This window comes from Labrus bergylta, chromosome 23, assembly GCF_963930695.1.
Source record: "Labrus bergylta chromosome 23, fLabBer1.1, whole genome shotgun sequence".
Taxonomy (NCBI): Eukaryota; Metazoa; Chordata; class Actinopteri; order Labriformes; family Labridae; genus Labrus; species Labrus bergylta.
Window position 1 is genome coordinate 10,183,962 of NC_089217.1, and position 27,205 is coordinate 10,211,166.

The 27,205-nt window shown below is 40.2% G+C and overlaps 1 protein-coding gene across 4 annotated transcripts in view; it reads right to left on the reverse strand.

Annotated features, from left to right (window-relative positions):
* Positions 1-225: 225 nt before the first annotated feature.
* The window catches only part of cald1a (caldesmon 1a), a 56,432-nt gene continuing 29,452 nt past the window's right edge, over positions 226-27,205 (reverse strand). For 2 of the 4 annotated variants that reach the window (XM_020639521.3, XM_065951219.1), the window contains exons 3-15: positions 20,603-20,740; positions 18,342-18,774; positions 18,220-18,252; positions 16,589-16,692; positions 15,057-15,324; positions 13,342-13,476; positions 9,536-9,579; positions 9,250-9,325; positions 8,223-8,363; positions 7,947-8,042; positions 6,147-6,215; positions 3,751-3,787; positions 226-1,844 (exon numbers count right to left, since the gene is read on the reverse strand). In XM_020639521.3, coding sequence (XP_020495177.2) covers positions 1,831-1,844; positions 3,751-3,787; positions 6,147-6,215; positions 7,947-8,042; positions 8,223-8,363; positions 9,250-9,325; positions 9,536-9,579; positions 13,342-13,476; positions 15,057-15,324; positions 16,589-16,692; positions 18,220-18,252; positions 18,342-18,774; positions 20,603-20,740 — 1,588 coding nt within the window. In that variant the 3' untranslated portion in view covers positions 226-1,830. Of the gene's footprint in view, positions 1,845-3,750; positions 3,788-5,811; positions 5,863-6,146; positions 6,216-7,946; positions 8,043-8,222; positions 8,364-9,249; positions 9,326-9,535; positions 9,580-13,341; positions 13,477-15,056; positions 15,325-16,588; positions 16,693-18,219; positions 18,253-18,341; positions 18,775-20,602; positions 20,741-27,205 lie in introns of all 4 variants that reach the window. The other 2 variants (XR_010665126.1, XM_020639524.3) reach the window with 2 other exon arrangements.

A 27,205-nucleotide genomic window follows, 5' to 3' on the forward strand; every position in this document is an offset into this window, starting at 1 on the left:
AATTACTTAAATTAATAAATTAGTGACATTGGCATATTGGCAATGTCAGCTAGAGGCGTTAACAACCAATTCTAATTATTGAGTATGAAGATGAATTCAAGGATTTAATTGTTTGATTAAAGTTTCCCATGATATGTTGCATTTAAGGCTAGTTAACAAGTAGTTTAACACAGTAGGCTCTATAATGTAGTCCATGGTGGAGTTTTGGAAAGAAACATGAAACAGTTGAATACCTCAATGTCTTTATTGCTGTTATTGAGTCATGGGTACAATGTTTGAAACATTTATCCAGTTGGAAACTGCCCACTTGTGTGACATTGGGAGTGCTTAGAGAGACTACAGATAGTGTGATTTGCATAGGCTTTAGCGCTACACAAACGACAAGTGTCTGGTTAAACATGGAATAAAAAGAAATACAAAATGGACACAAAGTTGTAAAAAAAAAAAAAAAAAAAAGAACAATATGGCAATAAGAAACCACTGTATTACAAAAAATGTCACATTAAATCACACTTCAAAATATTTTGGTCAAGACCCCTGTACTCTTTTCAGGAGCCATGGAATGTGATTGTCAGACTTTTGTGCAGAACCATTGGTCGATTTAATGCCCCAGCAAAAGATATCATCCAAGCTTGCATTGTGCAACACTTATGGAAAGGAATGTATGTGTTAAGGAGATGTCAGTGAAGAAGAAATCACAAGTCTTTATATCATACTGAGTTGCTTTGAGGCCGTCATGTGACGAACCTCAGCTGTCGAAAATGCTTTCATTGCAATCCTAAGGCCAGAAGAGTTACATAGTGGTAAATATCCTTGTTATGTACTAACATCTTGCTATATGCTTATAGGCACACTGATTTTAATTTGAATGCCTTTACTTAAAAAAGATATTGATGCGCATAAGAGTGAGCATAGAAGAAAAAAAAAAGACCCTACAGCTTTAAAGCAGCAGAGACAACTGGTGCACCTGCTCATTAAGAGGAATGTCTGAAGATTTGAAAGTGATCATCGGGTACAAAAGCTACAAACAGCTAGAAATATAAAAGGACACATGAAAACATAAATAAAATGACAGAGGATAATAAAAGTCATAAGGGCCTTCGTCAACACTCCTCTCACCTCCTAAATGAACTGCCTGTTGTTGAATAGTTTCTGGATACAAAAACAATGCAAAAAATATTTTTGCTATGAGTATAAAGTCGTTATATAAGATACAGTATGATATTCAAAAAACATCACATGTGCTAACATATATTACTCAGACCATTGCTGCACTATTGGTAAGACATAACACAAGTGAAATTAGCTAAATTCTAGAAGTGCTTATATTTCTATCCTGAACGGGTGAATGTTGAATAAAATAGGAATGTGTGAAGCTTTTGCTTTAAATATAAATTAAAAAAAGAGACGTGTGAGGGAGAGAACAGATTTCACCCATCTCTTTGGAATGTGGAAACTTTTAACTCATCTAGTCAACGTCTAACAAAACTGTCGGCACATCAGATAAATCTCAATTTATTTGTTTCTTTTCTTTCTGGAAGGATTATAAAAAAAAGTTATTAATTAAACTTATTACAAATGTCCAAATTTCACAGCATTTTGTTTCTTTTAGAAAGCAAAAATAATAATTGTGCAAATGCACTATACGTGGCAACCGTACAAAAATAGAATGCTGTTTTAGTACAGTGCTCGGACAGCCTCTCTGCTATCCCTCCATTTATGTGGGGTCCTTCTTGGGAATGTGAACTTTATTTGGTTCTTAAGACAAAGTCAAAAAGGAAGAGTTTCGGATTGTCGTGGTCCCCAGCTTTTAGTGGCTCCTTCCACACATTAATGTCCCATACCTGGTGAGAGACAAAAGATGAGTCCATCAGTGGCTTTACTGCAAGTCCGCACAGCTGTGGGTTCACAACTCTGAACCTGTGACACAGAAGGCCAAACCAAGCTACAAACACTACGATGAAGTGTCAAAGTCATGTAGTTAACATGCAGTTTAAAGGCAACTCGGTGCTTGCTTTAAAACTCCGTCAGCCCTTTTAATCAGGAATTAGTTTCTCTGCTTTTGGGTCAAAATGGTAAATTCATTGACACCACCTTTGAGAAGGATATTTGTGGTGTGTTTTCTTGGTTTTTGGGGTGTGAGAGGGGGCTTCTTTATTGCTTATCAAGTAAGGGTAGGACAAACACAGGGCTGCCACTTTGAGAGATATAGCTTCTTGCAACAGCCCTGAAGTATCACAGATACTTTTGATGATATCTTAGCTTTCAATACTTCTCCATCTACAGGTCCTAACTTGAGAGCGTCAATAAGTCTTGTTTCTGACCAAAGTGTGCAAAAGTAACAGAACTTAAGTCATCCTATGCTGTTCTGTTTAGTGCTAACAAGCAAATGCTAGCGCGTTGACTTATCAACCAAGATGGTGAGCATGGAAAGCCTCACGCAAATTAGCTTTGCTGTAGGAAAGTTGCTCTGGTAGCAGCAGAGTCACTGCTAGTCATAATCTTAGCTCGCATATAAATAAAACCACATTGGTACAAACTATTTGTGTCAATCTCATTTGCTAACATACAGAGTGTTGTTTAGGATACATAACAAGGCAAAAAAAAAATCTTACTTCAAAGTCATCTCTCTAAAGTCAGCGCTACCAGAAAGATTTTATTTTGGATCTCTCCAGCGTGGTGTCAAGTGTCTCCAAGATCATGTGGCTACTCACAGCAACACATCCTAAATCTAAACAAATGTTCTGTCATCATATGAGTGTGCTAATCTCAAAGATACCAGTGATTAATATAACAATCTGTTCTGGCAGGAACACTCTGAGAGGCAGAAGCAGACACTGGAGAGGTTTGAGTGGAGTCGAGATGGCTGCTGAGTGAGTTTATAGACGTGATATTAGTCTTTGCCTTCGTGTGAGTGATCCTGTGCTCTCAACAAGCAACACATAACAAAGACATGTTTGTAACCCCTCAAGGCCGAAACTTCTCTTCTGCCCAATGGGAACAAAAGAAGGCGGTGTGTGTGTGTGTGCTCAGATCTGACTCTAAAATAGTAAGCAATGTTTTACTGGCATCCTAAAACGCTGCGGGGCAAAAGGCCAAAGGCAACCTGAAAAACAGTGCAGGGTGACGGCCGTGATAGAGTCACTGACTGGTCTTTAGACACATGGTGTCGAATAAATCAAAGAGGCAGTGACAGCATGACAAACTGTACGAGAAGGTCATTCCTACAAAAACGACCGCCCTGCCAAAGTTCTTGGACATTTGTCTGAACTATCACAATGGGAAATGTTTGCTGGTGGGAAGCCATAGTGGGATCATGTGTTTTTCACTGCACAAGCTGTTTCACTGTTAGTTTGAGACAACTGAAATGGTGTGGGGGATGATGTGGAGAAAGCCTTGAAGTTTTATGTAATCTTTTCTTTCAAACTAAATTATGGCAGCAACTGTTTGGTAAAAACCTTGAAATTCATGTATGGTTACTTTCATGTTATAATATTTTCTTGAAACAATTTAGTATTTCTTTATGGTTTAAGAAAATAGCCTGTCTTTTAGTTTGTGTAAGCAATTAGAAAAAAACTACACGAAAGCCCTCTCAGGACAAAGCATTGTATCTCAGGTTTTGAAATATTGACATTTTCGAGCCCCAAATCGAGTACTGCAGTGTGCATGTTCACACAAGTGCCTATCTATTTTTATAATTATGTACTCACTAATCTCAGCAGTCACAGACTTGCACTTATAAAAACTCACCGTTAGCGACTGATTTGGTCTCTCCTCTGCCCGCCACCTGCAAGACAAGATGATAGGAAGGTTAAGAGGCAAAAATAATGCAGAAAGTAAGTTAGACATGCCTGCGAAAGTGCAGAAAAATAAAATCATTTTCAACAATACAGCTACTTCAATCCATCCAGCTCTCCTTCACCAGCTATTATCCCGCTCACCCTGCCCACCCTGACATCACAGCAGAGCACGATTAGTTAATAACATGGTTGCAAACCGCTACTTTTCCTGTCCAGGGCCCTTTTTACGTCAGTGTAGACCACCGCCTGCTGCCCTCCAACCCAACTACTGACTGTGGCGGACCACAGTCTTCAGTCTGCACTGCAGCTGCTGGCTGCAGAAACACTCTTCTACCAGGGTAGGATGCAAGAAAGGCAGGAAGGAAGCAAGGAAGGAAGGCAGGAAGGAAGAAGGGCCACTAAAGTGAGTGAGGTAGGTGGCACTCTTTCATGTCTACTAAGCAGCTCTGCAAACACGGCCTTATTTCTATAAATAAATAAAGATAAAATATTACAGTCATGTCAGGTTTAGTCCACTTTGTTTAGAATTTGAGGTGATAACAATGATTCAATCCTTTTAGACTGACATTACACAACACAGAAAGGCATCTTTCTCTTAAATACGGCTATAAACAGTTTCTCCATTAAGGCCATATAAAGTCAAGTGAAGTGGGCCTGAGAGTGCTGATTTGTGGTTGTAAGAAGAAGGAGCAGTGATGTGATACAGCCATGTGTGTAAAGCATTCAGCTACGCAGTTGGACAACATGCACACTGTTAACGTTTTTTTTTTTTTTTTTTTTTTTTTACGACACAGAGTTTACAGTAAACTGTAATCTTCTGGATTCTGTTGAGTCGGCTTTTACAAGTTATGGGTGTTAATGGAGTCAACGGCGTAATTCTTTTAAATGGGCTTTGTTGATATGCTCACTTTGTTTCCTTTAACGTTACAGCACTTAGTACATCTGGCAGACATGCTCTATGACTCAAGAGGTTTTTTTTCTTACTCTTTAATGTTAATTTAGGAAAGAAAGCGAAGCTTGTTGCTCGACTTTTGCTAAATTGCAATAATTTAACCTCTTCAAAATCAAGACCTAAATTTTAGGAGTGGCTTTAAATTAAGCTTAATACAACTTTCTGTTTAATTATTTTTTTGGATTGACCTTTTTTTAGTTTGGTCTGTCATAGGGCTTTGTGTATGTATCTCTTCAGCTATAAGAGCTCCTGTAAGAACTTCATTTTGTGTTGCTCATCTTGTCCTGTTCATGTTCTCATCCTGCTTTTCTTTTAACAGTCAAATGAATTACATGTGACTTTTTTTGCTGTGAAAAACTTGCCCTAAACGTTTGCTGTTTCAGAAGTGTGCTGTAGTTCACACCTGACACCTACCCAGTGTGAAAACATTCATTAAAAATGACTTTAAAGAAATGAGGAAACTTTTCATTGATGTTCTCATTTGCATTAGTAGGTCATAAAGAAGCATTGATATTCATTTCAGTCTGTTTTATAAACAGATAAAAACTCCTCACTGGAGCTTTAACTCCCTTATATATTTTTATTTAGCCTTTAATCAACTTTATTTAATTTGTCTGTCCACACAGTCATACATTTAAGTCTGCTTTAACTTCTTGTTATGTGCATATATTCACACTTAAGAGTTTTAATCTCTGTAGTTTCCTCATTTTAATGTGATGACTTTGTTTGTTCACTTCCTGTTTATCAATTACAGAGTCCTTTTTATTTTTTCCAAATAATAATTCAAAAGAATGTTTGACATTTTAATTTTTTGATTGAGAGTATGCCTTAAATCAGACAAATGCTGTGAAAGTAAAAGAACAATCAACTTCAAATATTAAATGTTTGGACCACATTTCAGATCTGATTAAAAGGAGCAGGAGTGTCCAACTACAGCAGATCAGAGCACAGCTTTGCAAATAACCCAGCACAAAAAAAAAGGGTTGACAGTGTGACGAGCAGTGTGGGCTCACTCTGTGATAAGCGCTTTGAAGAAACATGGAACATTAACTCTTTTACCTCTCCAGGTTTTTCCAGATTAAACGCTGAGGTCAACTAGCTATGAGAATTCTTTAAAAACAAAACAAACAGAAGTGATTGTTACTCCCATGTCTGTGAGAGCAGGGTCACAGTATCATGAGATTAGTTTAATATTCCTTTGACAAAGGCTGGACAAGCATGAAAAAACCACGGGGAAGCCTTCCAACACCACAAACCACTTGGCATAGTTAAAACTCCATCTGGATCAAATCCAGTAAGCGCAACGCTCATTTAGAATTTCCAAAATGGGTGCGACTGGTATTTCTTGGTGTTGATCCAAGACCACTACATTTGTTTAAATGGATTACAGTTACCTTGGTTGGAGAGGCTCCTTTGTTTTCCCATAGACTCCTCTTATTGGTGACATCAACAGGCTTCAGGTCCTGACAGAGAGACACAAAAAGCATCATATCAGGCGTGCTCAGAGTGTTCTGCATTTGTCCTTCAATTTCAAAGTGTTCATTGTATTGTGACAAGTGGCAGAGAGCCTGAGATGTAGAGGAAAGGAGTGACAGAGAACGTGTGCAGTGAGAGCCAAGGCTGACAGACACTAATGAGCAGAGTGCTGCTTGTTACGAGGAGGTGGAAAAAAAGCACTCTTACGGTGAGTCGGAGGTAATTGCCTTTAAGATGCTCCATCACAATGCTAAGTAAAATTCAGGTTTTAATTATGCAGCACTAATACAAGGCAAATAGAGCCCATGTTTTTGATAATGAACTTCTTGGGTATTTGTTTTGCCTTTCATAAGCTCGGTCTCTCTGCTGTGTGTGTACCATTTGCAAAAAGCCATAATCCCCCAACATAGAAAGCTCTAACATAAATATTTGGGTGACATACAGGTAGAAGTGATGAGAGGGGAGATAATCTGGCACGACGCCATACACATAAGAAGGCCTGATAATGGATTTTTGCTGCCCCCCCCCCCCCCCCTTGCAAAGCTTATGATAAGCTTAAGATAAAATGCTTTAGTGACACTGTTTACCAAACTGATGCCAACTCTAAAATATCCACATGTCCTCTATTTGTATTGTTAGGCCGATGCACTGTACGTAGCAAGACTTGTAATTTGTTATGATTTATTCTTTCAGGCCACCAGGTGGTGCCAGACAGATGCTAGCTCGACCTGAACAGCTTGACTGCATCGTTTAGAAAGGATACAGAACAGGACCAGCAGTGATAATGACATTATTATAGTCATACAGGGGTGAAATGAGAGTGACATTATTCAGTTCTTAATACAGATGTGACCTGTGTCATGTCGTTGCAGAAGCACAACTGTCTATGAGGTCTTATGACAACTATCTATAAGTGAGCATGTTAGAGTCATGTGTTCCTCCAACTACAGACACATTGTAAGAAGCTCTCAAAATATGTTTCAATCCCAAAGTCTTTTCTGTAAAACAGACCAATAAATACACAAGTGATACAATTCTAGACCATCAAAAACATGTAGCCACCCTTTAGGAATTTGGTTTGATTAGATTTGATTGACAGCCAAACCAAACAGCGCACGCACTGAAGTCAGATTCTGAATCACATGTTGCTCAAACCTGGATGGCTAATCTAAGAACCCCCACATCAACATTTTTACTGCTGAGTCAAATCAGTGGGACGTAATAAAGATATCTTCTATTTCAAAAACAAATTGTAACTAATATAGAGACACATCCATCGAGCAGAGCAGGAGAGCGCGACCAAATCTAGATGTACAGGTTCAGACTCTTCAACTTCATATTAATGTTTATTTATGGTTGGACAAGCACATTATGAATCTGTTGTTAAGGCTAGGATAACTCTATGCAATGTATAACTTACTATCACTATGCCAACATTAGCAAGATAGGGAAGGACAACGACAAATGTTAGCCTAGCCTTTCAAACACCATGGTAACTGGAACCATGGTAACTTGCTGGGTTTATCAATAGTGTTGATTAAATCTCAAGATCCCCCTTAGGGTTTCAGTTGAGCGGCTTTGTTTCAGGTTCTCTTCAAAAGGAGAAAGGAGTGTGCAAAGGGCTCTTCAGTTTCTCGGGTCTACAGGCCCTGAACTGAACAGAACACAGACTATAATTCTGAGCAGCAGTGACAAGGGTTGCCACAGCGATGACCTACCGCTGGCCTTCCTCCTGACGTTTTGCCGCTCTCCGGGGTTTTATTCAGCCAGTCGTTGATGCGGCCAGCCACGCCTGTCTTCATCACAGCTGCTTCCTGTTTGGATATGGTCAAAGGTTAGCTAAGCGGCATCTGCAACAGGGCTGAGCAGGAAGTACCAGAGAATTGGTCTCTTTCCTCCCTCCCTCCTCACTTTTTTTCTCTCTCTCTCTCTCTCTCTCTCTCTCACTGAACTTAATTTACTTTCTTACGTCCCTCACCACCTCGCCTTTTTACCTTGAACGTGCTCCCGCCACTTCCAGGCGAGGTGAATACGTTGCCCTTTTCCCACATGCTCTTGATGTTTCGTATTCCGTCGGTGACCATGGGCAGATCCGCGGCTCCGGAGCGAGGGGATCGAGACTCCTTGTTCTCTCTCTGTGGAGACAAAGAGATGGCCTTAAGGTGGTGATGGGAGGGCAGGGATGGCTGCCTGATAAGAGCTCAGGTTCCTTTTTTTTCCCTTTTTTCTTTTGAGCTTGCTAAAAATAACCATGAAAGATTCCTGGCCTGTCTTCAAAGTGCACTGAGAAAGGAGAAAGAATCCTGTTCTGTTTTGGGTATTTAAACACAGAGACATGCCTGATGTGACTTATACCAGAATAAGCATGCAGGAGCTGACAAGCCTGGTCATGTTTTCTTAGGTTTAAAACACGTAAATAAGACAGGATTGGTGCTTTTGGTAAAGTGTAAGGCCCAAATGGCACAGTTTTGTTTTTTGCATTCAGAGACTGGAGTCAGTGCAGGAAATAGATTTTGTAATCAAATTTTTTGCCATCTAACAGAGGATTATTTTCTCTTGTGGCTCAAATTTGATTTCAAATTATCCTTAAAAATATTTGCAATGTGACATAATAATAATGTCAATAGAAGAACAATGCTGGCCCCTTCAGCTAAGGGTGGGTGCATAGTTATTTTTGTGTTGATTATTTAAATGTGATGCATACATTTCATATAATAATTAAAAGCCTACATTAGAAGATACATTAAGAGTGGCCTGGACATTTAGATGCAAACATATTTGCAGCCAATATAACTCAATCCAATAGAAATGATCACATAAATATGGCTTTTTAAAGTACATTTAAATCATCTTGTTCTTTAGCTGGTATCATATTTGTGACCATGTCTTGCAATTCCGTGAGGGATAGGGTCAATATTTTGCACAGCACAGCAATAAAAAGGAACTCCTGCGTTGACCTCATGAGTCACCAGTCTTTTCTCTACAATGAATTTGAACTTTTACGCTTTAAGAGATGTTTACCTGAGCGGCCGAGGTGTACTGCTCCAGCCTGTTGTCTATCTTGGACACCACAGGAGAATGAGCTGCCTTTGCTGTGCTGCTGGGCAGAAACAAACAGTTAGCCTACACAGCATGTGACCACTTTAAATATTACACCAAGTGTAGTCAACCATTTTATCTATGGTGCCTTGAGAGAGCACACTAACCCGCCCACCCCAAGTGAGGTTTAAAACCGTCATTATTCTGCAAAACAGGACTGTAGGACATGCTCTGCAGAAAGGAAAAATATGTTTCTGTATGTTTTCACCTTTTCTGTGCTGACTTGTTCAGGAACTCTGCTCTCTCTCCGATCTGTGGACAAAGGTTAACAGACATCTCAGTTAATACATATTGCAGTGATGTTCCACAGATGCATATATCACTGCAACACACCTCAGTAGTCTTAAAACAGATGTTTAACCCAACCCTTCTCCTAGTTTCCATATTTCTATCAGCCTTTATTGTGTGTGAGTAGTTTTAGAGTAACATCTGGTTATAACTCAACAATGTAGACACAGTAATCACTGATTCTGGTATGATTCACAACTTAAATATGAACTTTAATAATCACTGATACTAGAGTTTTTTATTTAATGGTTGGTATCTACATTTTATATAATATCTTCCTATGTTCATAAACTACAGTAGATTCTTTTGCACAGCAAAAAAACAATGTCACTGATTGTTCCCTCGCTGTTCAACATGCTGACAAGCTGTGGATCACACACACACACACACACACACACACACACACACACACACACACACACACACACACACACACACACACACACACACACACACACACACACACACACACACACACACACACACACACACACACACACACACAGAAAAAACACCCCCCTCCCATGTCTGCCGCTGGACTGTGGGAATCTCAGAAGCTTGTTTATGATAAACGGGGAAAAAAGGGTAAAAGAGGGGGCAACCGATGCGTTCTTTAGACACTCACAAAAATAAACTTAAAATGGACAAAAGAACATGCAGAAAAAGCTCTCCCCCTCCCTCCCTGAGAAAAAGAGCCATGCACTCAGCTGCTTCCGAATGTGGGAGTTCCCAAAATACTCCCCGACAGGAAATTCCCCATTCTCATATGCGTTTTAACGAGCTGTGGCCATACGAACGCAGTTACAGTAATCCTGTTAACCCTAATCACTTTCCTGCATCCCCACAAGCCTGTCCTTCAGCCTGTCGCTCAGTCCTTTTCTCCCTGGAAACACTGTCCTTTATCTAATGTACAGAGCAGTCAGTGTTACACTGATAACATGTAAGAAAGCTTGTGGAACTGTGTGTTCCACTGGGAGGTGACTGCTGATAGCAAGAAGTCATTCTCTATCTTTTGACGAGAGCCATTACATTTACATGGCATTTCTGGGCAAAAAGACACGATGGCAAAAGGCAACCACAAAGCCGATGTAAGTTCTTAATGGCATGCATGCTGTTTTAAAAAGTGGGGGCGGGGAGTTGAAAACATGCAGCACACAAATGATATTAGAAACTGTTAAAAAATGTCCAAGGGAAATGGGATTTTTTTTTTTTCTCTTAGCTGTTGTTAAGTCTCAATTTTGTGACATGCAGGACCAAACATTGACACATTTTCATGCAGTCCTTTCAAGTTATTGTTAAGCTATTCTAACTAATTGTGTTATCGCTGTTTCCAGCAGCAACATGCAGCTGTTTTCAACAAAAGTAATCTCTGATAAGCCCACTGTTTAGCACGCATGTGTGTCAGGTGGATATTATTTGTTAGCTCGCTGGTGAAAGTTGTGGGTAGATATTTAAATCAGAAGTTGGATAGGACCGTTCTTAGTCTTATTAGACTACTAAGATTGACCAAATGTCCAGAAAACAACCTGAAATGAGTGAATATGTTGCTCCATGTCTGTCAAATGTGTAAATAAGCAAGTGTGTGCTCGCACTTCCTCCTTAGCCATATCAACTTGATGAATTCCATGTCTTTTTTTCCTGCAAGCTCAAAGTGAATTATTAATAGATTTAAATTACTTTGAAAGAATCTTGGCAATTCTAGCTGTGTAAACATATCATTCACATAACATTTTCCCATAAAATAATTGAAGGATGTGATATATATTCATGGGGAAAACTATGAACTGTATTATGGTCTTGTGATACAGTGTCACAGAAACAAAATGTGTGCCACTGCAAAGCAACAATTCATACACAACACAGCATGTACAGCATGAACTATTTGACGACCTACACACAAACACAAACACACCACCACACTCGAACTCAGCAGTACCTACAGTAAACATGATCACAAAGTACAGCTGTGTCTGTAAAGGAGAGCACAGTGATTTGAAGAGCAGCAATAGCAAAACATTTGTTTTAAAATGTGACCACAAAGAAACAACGTATTTGATTCCAGCACTATCAGAGCTCTCACACCATTAGAGCAGAGCCCAGACTCTGGAGTCTCACTGGGACGGGCCAGATGGATATTACTGCTAACCGTCACTAATTAGATTTTCTCCACTGGCTGAAAATCCCTTATGATTTTGAGTGTGTGGGAGTTGGTCTTTTGGCAACACTGGAAACATTTATTCACATTTGAGTTGATTAAACGTTCCTTTACAGTGACAACTGTTTGTCTTTGGGTGAGGTGGGGATATGGGCACACACTGGGTGGATTTATAGTGTCATGTTACAGTACATGTGACAAACGGGTAAACATGTCAGCAGAATTTCAAAGTGAACAGGAAAAAAAACCTAAACTTTGCTTATTTAGCAGCTGACTTTTTCAAATGTCTCTCAAAGTTTACGAAAGGCTTTTCATTTCTTTACCACCTTCATCTCACTCAGATAAAACTTCAGCTACGTGAGGTGAGAGGGGCAGATGCGGGTCATCTGGTTCTTAATCTTATCAAATATTTTGGATGTTTAGCTTCAGCTTTGCTGTAGTGCCGGATGAAGGGGATTTGCAGGTTTTTTGAAGAACGGTAATATTGACTTTGTTATGCTGACAACTGTGCTGGAGGGGACAAGGAACAATGTGTATGATAGTCACAAATGTTTTTAAATAATGACATTGTTTTTTTAGTTGCTGATTAAGAAATTGCTGATTAAATATTTGTACTAGAACAGGCAAGTCCTGCTTTATATTACTACTCTACTTCTTAAGGGGTTGGAGGAGGCTGTGGTAAAAGCAATCATCTGCATCTTAAAATGTTTCATAAGGACTATATTAAACATCAGATGTGTCAGCTCTGATGTAAGGTTATGTTAAAAGTCCACTTAATGACCAGCATGTCCACTTTGTAGTTTGTACCTCTTTATGGACCGGGGTCTTGGATGCTATAATAATTAGAGCACTGGGTACATTTGCAGCTCTACATCCTGATATACTAGATCTCGGAACTTCTGCAGCTAAATAAAGAAAAAAAAAACTTGATAACAGACCTAACTAGTTCTAAAATTCAATATAACTACGAGAGTATCTCCTTATTTTCATCACTTCTGTACACAGATCATCAACTTCAGTCTTTTATTGTTGGCCTTGTTTGGTTCTGTTTTTTTGTGTATCTGTTGTTAAGTATTATGTATATAAAAGGCTCCACTGGAGATGGGCATTTCAAATTAGCTTGTGCTGTTAAGTTTGTGCTGTGTGGCAACAGTTTACTTGCTCCATACTTGTTCCTATACAAAAAAACATGAAATCATTCTAAATTGTAAGGAGGTTCATTTCTACATGCACCTTTAGCTTTATGTCATTTAGCTATACATCATATATTTTGCCATCAAGGTTATTGTTAATACAAATGTATTGTTCTAAAACAGACCAGTAGGAAACAGTCAATGTTGGTGTTTGAGACCGACTGAAACCGAGCTAGCTCCTGCTAATTCAGAGAGAGATTTCATATTTGAGTGGTTAATCTCCTGCTGTCATCCATTTAAACTTTGTATGTACTGTGCTTGGACTTAAAGTAGTTAAAATAACAAGGATAACCAAAGGGTCAGTTGAAAAAATAAAACTAGTGTGACTGTTCTGTTGAAAGCAAGGCAGAGTTGGAAGGATAAATATGGCCGACTGACCTTCAGAGAGGAGCCTCGAGGGCTGACACACTTGAAGGGTCTGTCCTCTCCGTCCTCGTCCTCCACCTTCTGTCTCTTCTCAGCTGCCTCTGCTCTCCGCCTTTCAATCTCCTCCTTCATCTTCCTCTTTTCATCCTGACAAACACAACATGTTTTTGGATATGAGGTGGCTCAGAGGATGCAAACATGAGCACAGAGTTAAATAGAACTAAAAGCAGAAACCCCCCCCCCCCACCACTAGTTACTTTCAATGAAGCAGAAATGTTGACGCTGATAAGGAACTTTCAGTGGATTTCATTGGAACTAATGTAGATGCCGCCCTGTTATTCCCAAGGATGAGCCAGGCCAGGAATTACAACTAGCCTTGTATAAAAAAAAAAACACTGTTAATGCTAGAAACCGAAAACATACCTCCTATTCACCAGCTGATTACACTGGGAATGAACTTACAAACCAAGAGTGTTAGGAGCACAAAATGCAACATTTTTCAAAAAGTTAAAATGTACTTATTATTACTGTTATTATGACAGACAACAAACAATCAGGAGTGCAGCCATCCGTACAACAGATATGTACCACTTTCTAATTGATTTACTTAACTTATCCAACAGAGCACAACAGAGACTAATTCAATTACTCAGAGCACATTATTATTTACAGTGATCACATACCTCGAGAAGAAAATAAGCTTGAGACATGTAGCCGATCAAGAGTTTTTTCAAACAATTAGTATATGAATCATTTGTACTGTATTCAGAAGAGGAATGGTGCTTGGCAGTATATCAGCCCTCTCCAGCAGCCTTGTCTTGGTTAATTAGTCTTTCTGTATCTCTGGGCCATCTTTTAATTACCAAGCAAAAGGCCTCATTAACATCACACAAGAGGAGAAGAACAGGGGCAGATAGCGAGAGACGGGCCGCCACATTCTGAGCCAAGATCAACAAAGACGAACAGTCAGGGTAATAGTGAGGGTTCAGGGCCTCAGAGCTGAGGGATAAAAGGGAAACTGAACGGCGTGGCGTGGTTGAATACAGATGTGAATGCAGTGAAAAGGAGGAGGTTATCACGGTGGAGACGGATAAGGATGAGGCTGGAATAAGAGGAGGAAGACGAAATGACATACATAAGTTAAGTGTGGGGACCCAAATAGGTCGAGTCATGATAAAAGGAGTGTGGTGTGATAACGTCACCACAGTGCAAGTATGATGGTGATGCATGGTTTCAGCGCACGCAGGTGTAGAGGCTAAATCAACATGAGGTAGTGTGAAAAACAAGAGAAGACAACATGGGCTTTAGTGATAAACAAGAAGAAGCAAGAGGACTGAATGAGACCGACAGGGACTGGGAAGACTGTAGATGTTAATAAAACAGACTTTATGAACTCAACAGTGATGATACCTTAATGAGCCACAAAATCAAACAATATGCATAAAGATGGACCATTTCTACATAGACTTTTTTATTGCTTGTAAATACTGCTGCGGGGATAATTGTCAGGCATGGTTGTTAACAGCACGCTCAAGAAACAGCTTTTTAATTTTTCTTAAATATTCTCAATGAGTGATTTTTTTGTTAAAAAACAACCAAAGCTCCTCACAGGAACATGCATAGTATCATATATCTACACTACATATAGCTTTGGTGTGTTGTCATTAATGTGCAGTAGAGCAACAGCAGATCTGCTAACTGCATCCACCTACTGGCCGTCTTCCTACCTCCTCTCTGGCTTTTCTCTCGGCCTCCTCCTGCTTCTTCTGTCTCTCCTCTTCCTCTAGCACTTTCCTCCTCTCCTCCCTCTTCCTCTTCAGCTCCTCCAGCTCGACTTCAGCCTCCTGCTGCTTCTGCCTCATCCTCTCAAACTCCTCGCTCTCCGCATCGTCACGGCGACGCTTGAGCTCCTCCAGCTTGCGCTCTGCCTCCAGGCGGGCCGCGTCGTCCTGGTCGTCACCCGCGGACACCTCAGGGGAACGCACACTGCCGCGGCTAAGACAAAGACAGGTCAGCGCACACAATGCAGGTCAGAACACATGCGAAATATGTAGGAAGCAAAGCTGCTTGACAAACAGGTAAACACTTGACATTTGATACAAACTGAATATTTCAACATGCACTTGAAGGTTTGGTCTCTTTCACGGACAAGACAGGCCAAAGCACTTTGCACACATTCAAATATCAACAATCACCTTCACAGAGATACTGTTACAGCACATCTCCAGTTTCATTCCACGGGTGTAACTGTTTGTGATCCTCGTACAGAAACACACTACTGCTCTGATACAACTGACCGCTTTACAAGAATGAGATTGTTTGCTGAAAAACTGATTCAGACATGGTTTTCAATTACTTTGCAGAAGCCTAAGGCGAGGCTGTAATGCTTTCATTTTAATGCCAGTCTGAGAATTCTGACAAAATCAATCTGCGACATCATTAAGTTCCTGCCCAGTTGAACTGCCCCTGTTAGGCAAATGGAAACACAGTGACTTGTCACAACAAATGTGAGAAAAACTCATAACAAGAATAAGACATATTATAATACCCTGCCTTTTTTTCTTCCTTATATGGTAACAATTTTTCTTTATCATAGGAATATGTGTCTTTTGCACGGACTTCTGTATATCTCATTTTACAAAGAAATGGTTGTGGTTGTTGTTGTATCTTCTCTGCTGACTCATGTCAGGAGTATTAAGTTACTGCAGTACTTTTCCACATCTGGTGCTAAGAGACAGGCTTCATACAGCAGGATATGTGAAGGAACTTTTTTATTTGACAACGTCGGGGAAACAGGGGGGAACTAGAATCCTCCTCTCATGTGACCTAATATGTCAAATGTACTTTAAATAAAAGAATCAGGCCATTTTAAAAAACAGTACTTAATAATTACTTGTGTGTGTAAATGATTGATTTTGTTTCCATCTTTATTTGCACTATAACTGGTATGTTTTGAGTTTCCGTTTGATGGAATAAATACTGTTCATGTATATAGGAATTATTATAAAACAAAGAAGCACAAATACATCCATGTTGGTGCACCCCTAACAAAAAAAAGAAAGAAAATAATTATGCTGAACGAGATGATACATACAATTTGTTTTCTGAATATTTAGGATTAAAAGTGACTATTTTGACTTTTGATATTCTTGTTGAAAACATTGCTTTCCTGAATAATCGAGGGGACCGGGCTATCCTCAATCCCACCTTAGTGGAAACCCCTTTCGCCACATGATCGCGTGTTGCTATGTCTCTGTACCTGAGGGTCCTCTCGGGTTTCCTGTGCTGTATGGGAGTCACCTCCTCGTGTAGACCTCCATTCTGCTTCCTCTGCTCCTCCCTGGCCCCGCCTCTCTCCTCCACCTGCACAGTGACAAAGATGTCATTAGTGGGTCGGCTGACGGGGGAGAGTGTGCAATGTGACATCACAGGATGTCAAATGACAAGGAGCACAAGAGCACAACCCACACAAAATAACACAGAACATCCTATAACACAGCGTCCACTCCAGAATGACTACTGAGACAGGATTATCTAACATATGATCACTATGGGCGTGTGTCCAACTTGATATTCTCTCTGTGACTGTTAATCATCATCATATGGTGACAGGCAAACATTTAAACTACCATTTATTATAAATAGGTAACACACAGTTGCAGCTTGCAACATCAGAATACATTTGTTTAACTGTTAATTTTAGTAAGCATTTGAACCTTTTCAGCACTAGTTAGGACTCTCTCAATGATTTCAGAGAAATTTTTTAAGCAGTTTAAGCATGGACATGTTAGCTTAAAAACAATCTATGGAATAAGAATTTGTGTGAAAGACACAAATAAATGTAGTTGACTGCTGTTGTTTGCACTACTAATATTTCTAGAAACTTATATGAGACATAGTAAAGGGAAGTCCCACTGACCCTGTTGAAGTCCAGAAAAAAAGGCCTTACAGACAAGTTTGAGATGTGTACATTATCAGGACATTCACTTTGATATTTCTTCCCCATGTAAGAGAAAACTTTGGTTTTGGTTTCTATATTTGGGGTTTCAAAAATTAGCCTCCGAATTCAAGGCTAGCTTAAAACCAAGGCTCTGTGGTCTCCTTTTAACTCCCCCTTGCTGCTAACGCACCTATTATTTTAACTTGCATCGAATTCTTTCACTGCTGTCAGTCTTTGGAGTGGAGTCAGTGTCATAAGTGATTCTGCTCTCTTAGCTGAGGTGGAAGTCATGCAAGAAAAAAACAGTGCGACCACTCTGTGAGGCATAACATTAACCTTCTTAACAATCTGAACGCGTGGCTGCAAACACACCTCAGAAAAGGCAGTCTCAGATACCACCCGTTTGCAAACGGTGCAAAGAGGTGTCTGGGTAATTTTAGCGTCTGGCCCTGAGGAAAATCACTAAGGCAACAGGACAGCCTTATTAAGATATTGTTTTATGGCCTAGTCTTGTGCTATTTTTGTTTACGTCTCCTTAAAGATGCATGAAGACACTGAAGTTACCCAGAGAGATTTTCCGTGCTGTGCATCACACCTCTACTGAAAATCTTACCACATGTTTGATACCTCATTATCTCCTGAGTGCAGTATCTCAGATACCTCATTGTCCTCTTCACTCTCATTTCTGAGTGCCATAGACTTGTTCTCTGAAGAATAATCTACGTAATCATCCTCAGGTACCTCTCCAGCCTCCTCTGATGCCACTGCATCCTCCTCGGCCTCTAAATTAGCTGACTTGGCCTGGTTTGAATTTTCACTGACTACCGAATGTTTGTCTTTTTCAATGAGCGCCTATAAGAAAAAGGTTTACAGTGGGCATTTGAAAGATGGATACAGTAAGTGGGTGACTGGAGGATGTGCTTAAGAAGTCATCAAAGCAATACCCATACCTTGGTTTCAGTTATAGGTTCTTCAGTAGATTCCTACAGAAACAAGCACCACATTTGCAGGGATTGTCAGCTAAAATAGTGCATAAATTGCTAAAATTTAAAAGAATTAACTCCTGACTCACCATTTCTCTCAAGTAAGACCTTCTTGGGTTCTCCTCCACCACTTCCACTTGCTGCTCCTCCTCTTCCTCTACACCCTCGTCTGCTTCCTCTTCAACCTCGGGAGCAGCCTCTTGTTCCTCCCTTGGCTCCTCTCGCTCTTTCTCTCTCCTCGAGCTGTACCTCTCTGCCATCTCCTCCCCCTCCTCCTCCTCGTGGTCACGGTAGCGACCCCTGCGCAAGGAGGAAGGCCTCTCCTCCTCTGCGATGTTCTTCTCCACGGCGACGCTGTCGTTGCCCTCCGAGGTCATGGCGTCCAGCTGCTTCTGCCTCTCTAGCGCCTCCTGCATGCGTCTCAGCCGTCTCTCCTCGCGTTTGGCCATACGCTCCTGCAAGGCCTGGTCCTCGTCGTCTCCGCCAACTCCTCCATAAGAGCTGCTCACAGTTTCTGAGACACTGCAAGGAGAGAAAGGAGACCAACATTTGAATTGTGTGGTCTTTTTTCATGAGAACTACGCCTAGAGTTCAGAGCAACAGACATGAGCTGTTAAGACAATGTAGGCAGGGATACTGACACAAAATGTTGTCTCCAATTACCTTCAAGGTGACCCTAAACTTTATAGTTTTTCAGTGGCTAAAGACATTAGACATTCCTCACATGGTCAGGTTTACACGTGAGGACCAAAAGTTCCACAGGGTATTGTTTAAGGAACATAAACTTTTTGCTTTGGCAAGGAAAAGCCAAAAACAATTAAGATAACATTGCTAAACAAACTCGCTTGGAATAAGATCTTTAATGCGGAACACATGAAAAATATCATGAAAGACAAAATTCCTAAAACTTGACGAATGAAAATGCCAAGTGAAGTTTCTCAGATTTGCTAAGAAAGCCCTGTACAAGTGTTTCAGTCAGACAGTTGATATGAAACCAGAAAACTTGACCGATTCTTCTGGGCTCTCTTGCGAAACAGACTGAAATGAATACCATGAAAGGAAATCTAAGTTTTCTAAGTTGACTGGCTGCCCATTATTGTCAGCTCTTTCAGACCATTGGCAGTATTGACAGGTCTACACCACAGATATATTTAAAATAAACTAATGGTTAGAGCTTCAAATAAACACAAAATCAGTCAAACTTCTCTTGGATTCCAAGTCTGAGGGAATTTTGTATCCTTGACTCAATAGCTCCTTTCTCTTTCCACATTTCATGACAATCAATCCAACAGTTGTTGAGACATTAAAGCAAAAACCACAAATGTGAACCTCATGGTTGAGTTATAGTAAAAGTCAGGGGATTACCAACCTCTGTGGAATCATCCTCTGGGAAAGATTCATGTCCAAACAACATTTTATGACAATCCATTCAAAAGTTGTTGTTACAATTAAGTCTTGATCACAGTGGTGGACTGACAGTTCATCTGACTGACTGACTGCTTTGCTATAAAGACTTAAATTACGATGCATTCTGAACATCAAGTCTTGGTCCACACATCATGACTCATAATATCCTGACCTAGAAGTCTGGCAAACATTATCGTTGTTCATCTACACAATCAACAATGCCTAGTCAACACCAGGTTCGGCCTCAGCATCCTCCTGCACAATCCCCTTGTTGTTCGACATGCCCAGTATGTATCTCTGAGCTCATGGACGGGAAGTATTTAAGACCAGAAAGCAGTGTCTGTGCTGCTAAATGTCAGAGCAACCTACCCTTCCCACTGTGGCCAAGGCGATTGATTTCATAGCCTAAAAACTGTGTTGAAAAATGGATTTGAGCCCGTTTTTGATTCAAATAGCAGTCTTCATGATGGATAGGTATGACATCATGAGATTGTTGCTATTGATAGGGTAGACGAATGGTAATCAATTCTTGAATTGGAAGACTCAAAATAAAATACAGAATGCAAAAAGAAAGGATAGTTAGGAAAAAAAAGCCACTTCACTGAATTTCATTATTCAACTCCTGGCAGTATTACAATATTGTGTCCACTCTGCCATCATAACGAGGCACAGCAGGCCTGTCAAGATGAAGATTGATTCACTTATTGAAGTGGTGTACATATGGCAATGTTGGGTATCTAAAGTATTTAGAGGGAGGTGTCTTTTTAGCCATTCTAAAACCCAAAACTCCAATTTATGGAGTTGATCAAGAACAACTCCATAAATTGTGTTGGTTGAGTTTTTTTTCCTTGTTGCTCTGTTTTTTTTTTTTTTGGTGAATCTAAAATTGGGAGGTGAGCAATTGTCTGCTGACAAAACCTGTGTTGTTATGTGTGTGTGTTACCTGTGGCTGTTGGTCATGACCAGGCTGTCTGGCTGTCCGCTGTGATCCTCACTCTCTCTGGTCATCAGTCTGTCTTGGCGTGCCCTGCGCCTCCTCTCGCGGGCCGCCTCCTCCTCATCATCATCATTCCTCGCCAACCTGAAGGAGACAAAACAAGGGAGAAATAAAGTGTGAGGGCACAAAGACATTTTTCTTTTTTTCCCCTCAACCCTTCATCACTATCTCCCCATATCTTCTCTTAGTTATAAACTTCAAAGTGAATGATTCTTTAAATTGGACCGCAATCATCATAGTGACCAAACCTTGAGGATTTGTCTGCAGCTTTTAGGTTTTTCTTCTTTCCTCCTATCAAGCTGACCTGTCAGCTGTGCAACAACCAATACTTCTTATCGTGGCTGCAGTTTTCATGAGCTGATAAAAACTCGGTCTGGAGACATGGCTTGGCTGAGGATAAGAGCAAGCCAGAGAAATGGTGCTTGTGTTGGTCTGGTCAGTGTTAAAAGTGAGAAAACTGGAGTAATGTGTGGATATGAGTGAGCAAAACAGTCACTAGCCTTGTAAGTGTATATTTCTGAAAGGCATTTATAACCACATTAAATAGAAAAATCACATCTTTCTTAAGTCAAAAAACTCAAGTTGAAAAATATCTTGTGTCTACTAACTACTGAACAAAATGTTGTGCTGACTTTGTGGATTCTGGAGTGGGCTTTGTTTTAAAGGCACTGCTTCTTGTTTTAATAAAATTTGACATTAAAACTTGCCGAGACATTTCCAGTTCAAAACAATGAGTTTCACATGTTTTGCAAAATACACTTATCCATTACAATACTGAGAGTAAGAGGGTTTGATAGCACTACTATATCTCCTATAAAAGTTATCTTTAAATGGACCTTAAACCTTCAACATCTATACATTGCTTCACTAGCAATATCCCCGTTGCTTTTTTAGTGCTAATCTAAGCTAATCGGGTGATGGCTGTGCATGCATGAATCTTGGAAACATAAAACAGATGTATCAAACTTCTCAAAGTCATACGCTAAAAACCACAAAAAGTATTTTTTTCATTAAAAAGAAGTATGCCGATTTTAGGCTACACAAATATCACTCACGTTTATTATTTATCTCATGAACAAGAACTTTTTCATCAATTTCAGGTATTAAGACACTTTCTTTTGGTTGGCATAGCTGGTAAAGCATGGATTAGATAAAGTGATGTCCTGTCACGTCCATAGGCTAAATTTAAGAAATATTTCTTTCTAGTCTCTCAACTTCGTCCTTCCATTAAGGATAAATCCCTTTAAAACCCTCCAACATAATGCCAAGATCTACAAACACTTAGCAAAATCCAAAGCAGACATGCAGTGGATTATGGATGTCTCTACAAAATTCGATAGTTTATGTAAAGGGTGCGGTCAAGATAACTCCATTGTTCAGAATCTAGTTGGCTGCTGAGCTACTGTACTGTATATTTAAGTGCTTAAAATATGATTGAAAGCAACAAGTTCAGGCGTTTCTTTGGGGATGGTCCAAAAATCAGTCTGGGAAATTCATGAAAAGTAATTGAAATAAGGAAAGACATATTTAGAGTAAGAAAGGTAGAACATTTTTGATACTGTTCTACAATTTAAAGTATCATAAACAATAATATCTAACAGTATAATACTACTAGTAATCATTTTCCCAATTAAGTTTCTGGCCACCTGACATCTATGAACTCAGCTCCATGCTTGATCTGTGGTGCCCTGCCTGACCTTTACACTCGCACTGCTAACCACATGCCCCGCCACCTAACATCATAGTACAGTCCTTGAGGTCAACCAGCGAAGCGTGCTATTGCATGTTAATTGCAACATGTGTGGTGAGCCGAACTAAAGCTGCTTGGGTTTATGTTAGCTTTACAGCTTGTGAACAACAGTTTCCTTCTCCCTTCCCTTCCCCTCTGCGGTTCCCCACACCTCCCCTTTCTTTCTCTCAGATGAGGAATGTTGTCATAATGGAGCAGATAAATTTGTTAACGCCCAAGCTGGACTTAGGGGACACCGACATCAGTGACGTCAGCCAATGCTTTACATATGCTGAATAGAGAGAAATAAGTCTCTTACTGGAAGAGCAAAATGACTCTAATTCAGATCAATTGAACTCCTTTTCAGCTTTAAAGTCAGCATCTGTTTCAGAACCCACTGTAGTCCCAACTTAAAATGAAAGTTGAAAAACTATAATGTAGCAACCCCCATTAGAAAAGAGTCATGAAGTGACTCAGCATTTAAATCTGTCATAAGTTAGCTAACAAGCAAGACGCAACCATGAGTTTCTTCTCAACTTCATACCAGACAAACTTTAGCTTCTGCAGATATCCAGCTAAACACAAGTGTTTTCATGGCTCTGGAAGTACTACTTTCAATTTAAGTCTTTTTAATTATACTATAAACCTTTCTGAACACAAACATCTATGGCCACAAGATTGAATGACAGTAAACAATAAAATAAGGCATACCAACCAAATGAACGGAAATGTCATAAAGTTAGCAAACACATTCTAAAATGCTTACATTACTTACAGTAGCATTAGCCACAATGAGCTCATTCCAGACCAACATAATATGCTGTAGCAAAAATCCCTGTAAGTACGGGGGGGCTTTAGTCTTTTGTGTTTAAGATTCATTCAATTATTTTAGGCTTTAAAAAGCCAATTTTACTGTTGTTGAACCCAACCACTGTAGCCTTAAGTTAAAATGGTAGTGGCAAATGCTAAAATGTAGTATACCAACCCATGCTAGAGGAGATCATGATGAGAATGAGAATGAGAAATGAGAATGAGAAAACTGAATAAGCTGTAAAATCCATCTTCGATAAGCTAATATTAGCAATCATGAGTAGTCCATTCAAATGTGTTCATCTTCATACAAGTTCCTCTGCAATAAAACTGTTCACTTTGATTCACTGTGCCACAGTAATATGTTGTTTCTGTGACAACATCCCCACAAACAAGAGGGAACCAACTGCCATAATTCTCAGGGGACTGCGCCAACCCATAAACAGCACCAAATGTCATGAGAAAGAGAATATGACAACAGCTAAAACAGGATCAAAATAGTCCTTGGTGGCTGTGACGATGAAAATCTCAGGGTTAGAGACTCCTCAGTAGGAGAGAAGCGCAAACTCCTTAAAGCTGAATTAGCATTCCTGTCAATCAAAGCCTTGGCCAGAGATGCATACACAACCAAAGGACTGATTTAATACCTCTTTCCTTACCTAGGTCCCATACTCTATCAGCATACTGACACAGAAATATGGGGAGAGGTTCAAGGGAAAGAAAAAAGGGAGTGAGAAAGACGAGTGAAACAGAGAGTGGGTATAAAGAGGAGAGTAGGGAAATGAAGAATGGGAAAGGAAAGGGCGTGCACGATAATGGAAAAAGGAGTAATCTGCACATTTTATCACAGAAGACACCTTTTCCTGTACAGAATGAAGTGTAGCAACAGTTATAGACTTCAGGTATAAGTGTCTGCAGAATATACTATGCAACAGATGCCCTTTTTTTTAGATGTACAATATGGAAGAAAATACAATTTCTGTTGACAACATGAACCCCACACCCTTACTTTTAATGCAGCTGCTATGTCACACAAGGGGAGAAGAATATCTTGTTACACATGTGCATAAAATTCTTCGTTTCATGCTGTATGGAAAAATAATGCTGATTTAAGCAACTACATTCACAAAGTAACTGTCTGCATGGACAGCAGAGGCACACAAAACATGGCCATCAGCGAGCCTATTAGGGAGAAATATGTCCAAATATTTTCTTTACAGCAAAGTATCTCAGAAATGTCAGTGAAAACAATTTGGGAGAAGCCCATGAGAAAAGACTTCTTCACCCCTCCTCGAGAGGAGAGGGACAGCGGGAAGGGAGGGAGAAGAGCAAAGAGGAAGATGGAAAAGAAAAGCTGGGGAGGGGAGAAAAGGAAGGGATGAAGAGGGAGAGGGAGAGGGAGAAGAGAGGGTGGGGGCTCTGTCAGATATGCTGACCCATTCCCACGCTGGCCTCACTGGATTATTTCCCTTCCTACAGAACCGCAATGTACCCCGTCTGTCTCTCTCTCCCTCTTCCCCACCCTGCTCTGTGCTGTGCTGGCTCCAAGAATACAAAATGTTAGCGGTGATTGAAATCCCCTCAGCTGCTTTTAGATGAATGAGGCAGTTTTGCATGCATACTAAACATTCATATAAAAATGTGCTCTTCTTGTGAAAAGAAATCTACAACAAAAAACCTGCAACAATAGCTCAACTCTTTCCAAGTTGAAGTGGTAAGTTAAAAGAAAACATAAGTGGCTCAGTCTCTGTAGCAAACTCTATTGCTTCATCTGATCTTCCTCTCATTCCTGTCAGAACCAAAGGTTTACGATGCAGGACCGGGTCATGTTTGCAAACAGCCCATTCACCCGGGGCGTGGAGTGTTTAGCATGGCTCATTCGCAAAGGATGGGTGTTATTTCCTTGTCCCTTCCTGGTCTCTCGGGGGGGGAGGGGCTCAAACAGATGTAAAGAATGGAGAGGAAAGGAGGAGGATGGTAGAGAGAGAGAGAGAGAGAGAGAGAGAGAGAGAGAGAGAGAGAGAGAGAGAGAAGAACCAGAGACAGGGAATTATGTAGATTTGAAAAGCAAAAAAACACATGATATAAAGAAAGGCGAGTTAATAGAAACGAGTTAGAAGAAAGAGTAGACAAGAATAAAGGTTTTAAAATGGAAGTGGCAGAAGATGAGGTGAAGGATGAAGCAGGGGGAGGATGAATCTATACAAATAGTAAGAAGGGGAAGACAGACAGTGATGCCCAGGGGAGAAAAAAAGTAAAAAAGATGGAAGAGGAGTTTCACAAGGAATGGGACAAGGAGACAGAGAATGTTGAGAAGGAGGAGTCAAGAGAAATGGCACAAATCTAAAATAGCCACTTCCCAAAAAGGACATGAGAGAAGTTTTTCCAGAATCAACATTGTACATTCAGCAAATACTTAATAAAGTTGGTGAAATTCAAAGAAACAATTCAACATTGAAGGAAATTGTCTGAATTGCTTTCATGTTATGAATAAGAAGGAACAGCTGAGAGAGAATTATCTTAGGTCAGCTTAGCCTAACGTAGCACAAAGACTCTGAGAGGATATTTAAGTTACAAAAAACAAAGAATGATAATGACATACTGCTGGACGGATGCAGTTCTATCAAACTCTGAATGCAAAGAGAGAAAGTCTACAAATGTTTTCAAAAATTCAAACCATTAATTTATCTATCAGAGCACTACGATGGCTCACTTTTGTGGTTGGGCAGAATATTTATATATGAAGTGTAAATATAAAGCCAAGCATGCTGCAGCAAACTGCAACAGCTATTTTTTGTGTACTATCCCTTTTATAGAAAGAGATTTTTTTGGCCGAGCCCGATACACTTTGGTCACTGAAATGACTGGGAAAATTCCACATCCATGTGCTCTCTTTGGAGGAAAAAAAAGCAAACGAGACATTCCTGAGCGACTGCGTTTCATTGAACAGAAACCTACTAAAGCATTGATAGGGGAACTGAAGAGCATTAGAGAGTGTGAGAAACCTCAGCAGAGCAGAAAAATGTCTGTATGTGAGTCCGTATGCAGCTTTAATCCAAGAGAACCAGAAGTGAATCGAAGCCCAAAGCGCTCCTCTTTGTCAACAGTCATTTTCTTACGACTATAACTGAAGCTGATGTAAGACAGAACAGGGAAGGCTTGGCTGTTCTCTCTCCAAACATGCGCATGCGCACGTGCACACGCACACGCACACACCTTGCACATTCTTTTTGTTTTTCAGAAAAGTGAATGGAGCTTGTCAAACCTTCATCACCTGATGCTGATCCAAACATTACAACACAGTAAAGCGTATATTGTTAACTGAATCCATGCGCTCATCCTAAAACCTATGCACAAACACACACACTTATAAAAACACATGCAGACCAGGAGGATTCACACACACACACACACACACACACACACACACACACACACACACACACACACACACACACACACACACACACACACACACACACAGACAATCCCCGTCCCAGTATGTAGGAAACAGCTCATGGAGACCTGGCCAGTAAACACTTATAATAGCCAGGAATTTGGCATTCCTTCAGCAGTTATTATATGGCCCCACATTCTCTGAGCTCTCTCCGTCTTCTCACAGTGTTCTCAGTGATGGTTGAATGGAAGCGGGCCAATGAGACAACATGTGGTTTTGACTAGTCCAAGCAAGAGGGGCATGTAAATATTGATTGTTTCAATATATTGGCAGAAATGGAAACAATGTAGAGATGTAATCTTTTATCAATAACAGGAGTGGCATGTCGCCTGCCAGCTGAAATTATTGCTGCTCGGACCAAATAAACAGTCACGAACACGCTCCCGCCGAGCTGAAAATACAAATGTCGAAGGCGCTTACAACTCGTACTTTTTTTCACTTTTGAGTCAATTCTCTCTTAGTCAGCCAGTCCTTATGTCTTCCCCTATGTCGGCGCGTCTTAGTCGACACTTTCTGCCAAATTCCTTCTTCTACATGTAACATAAACATCCCC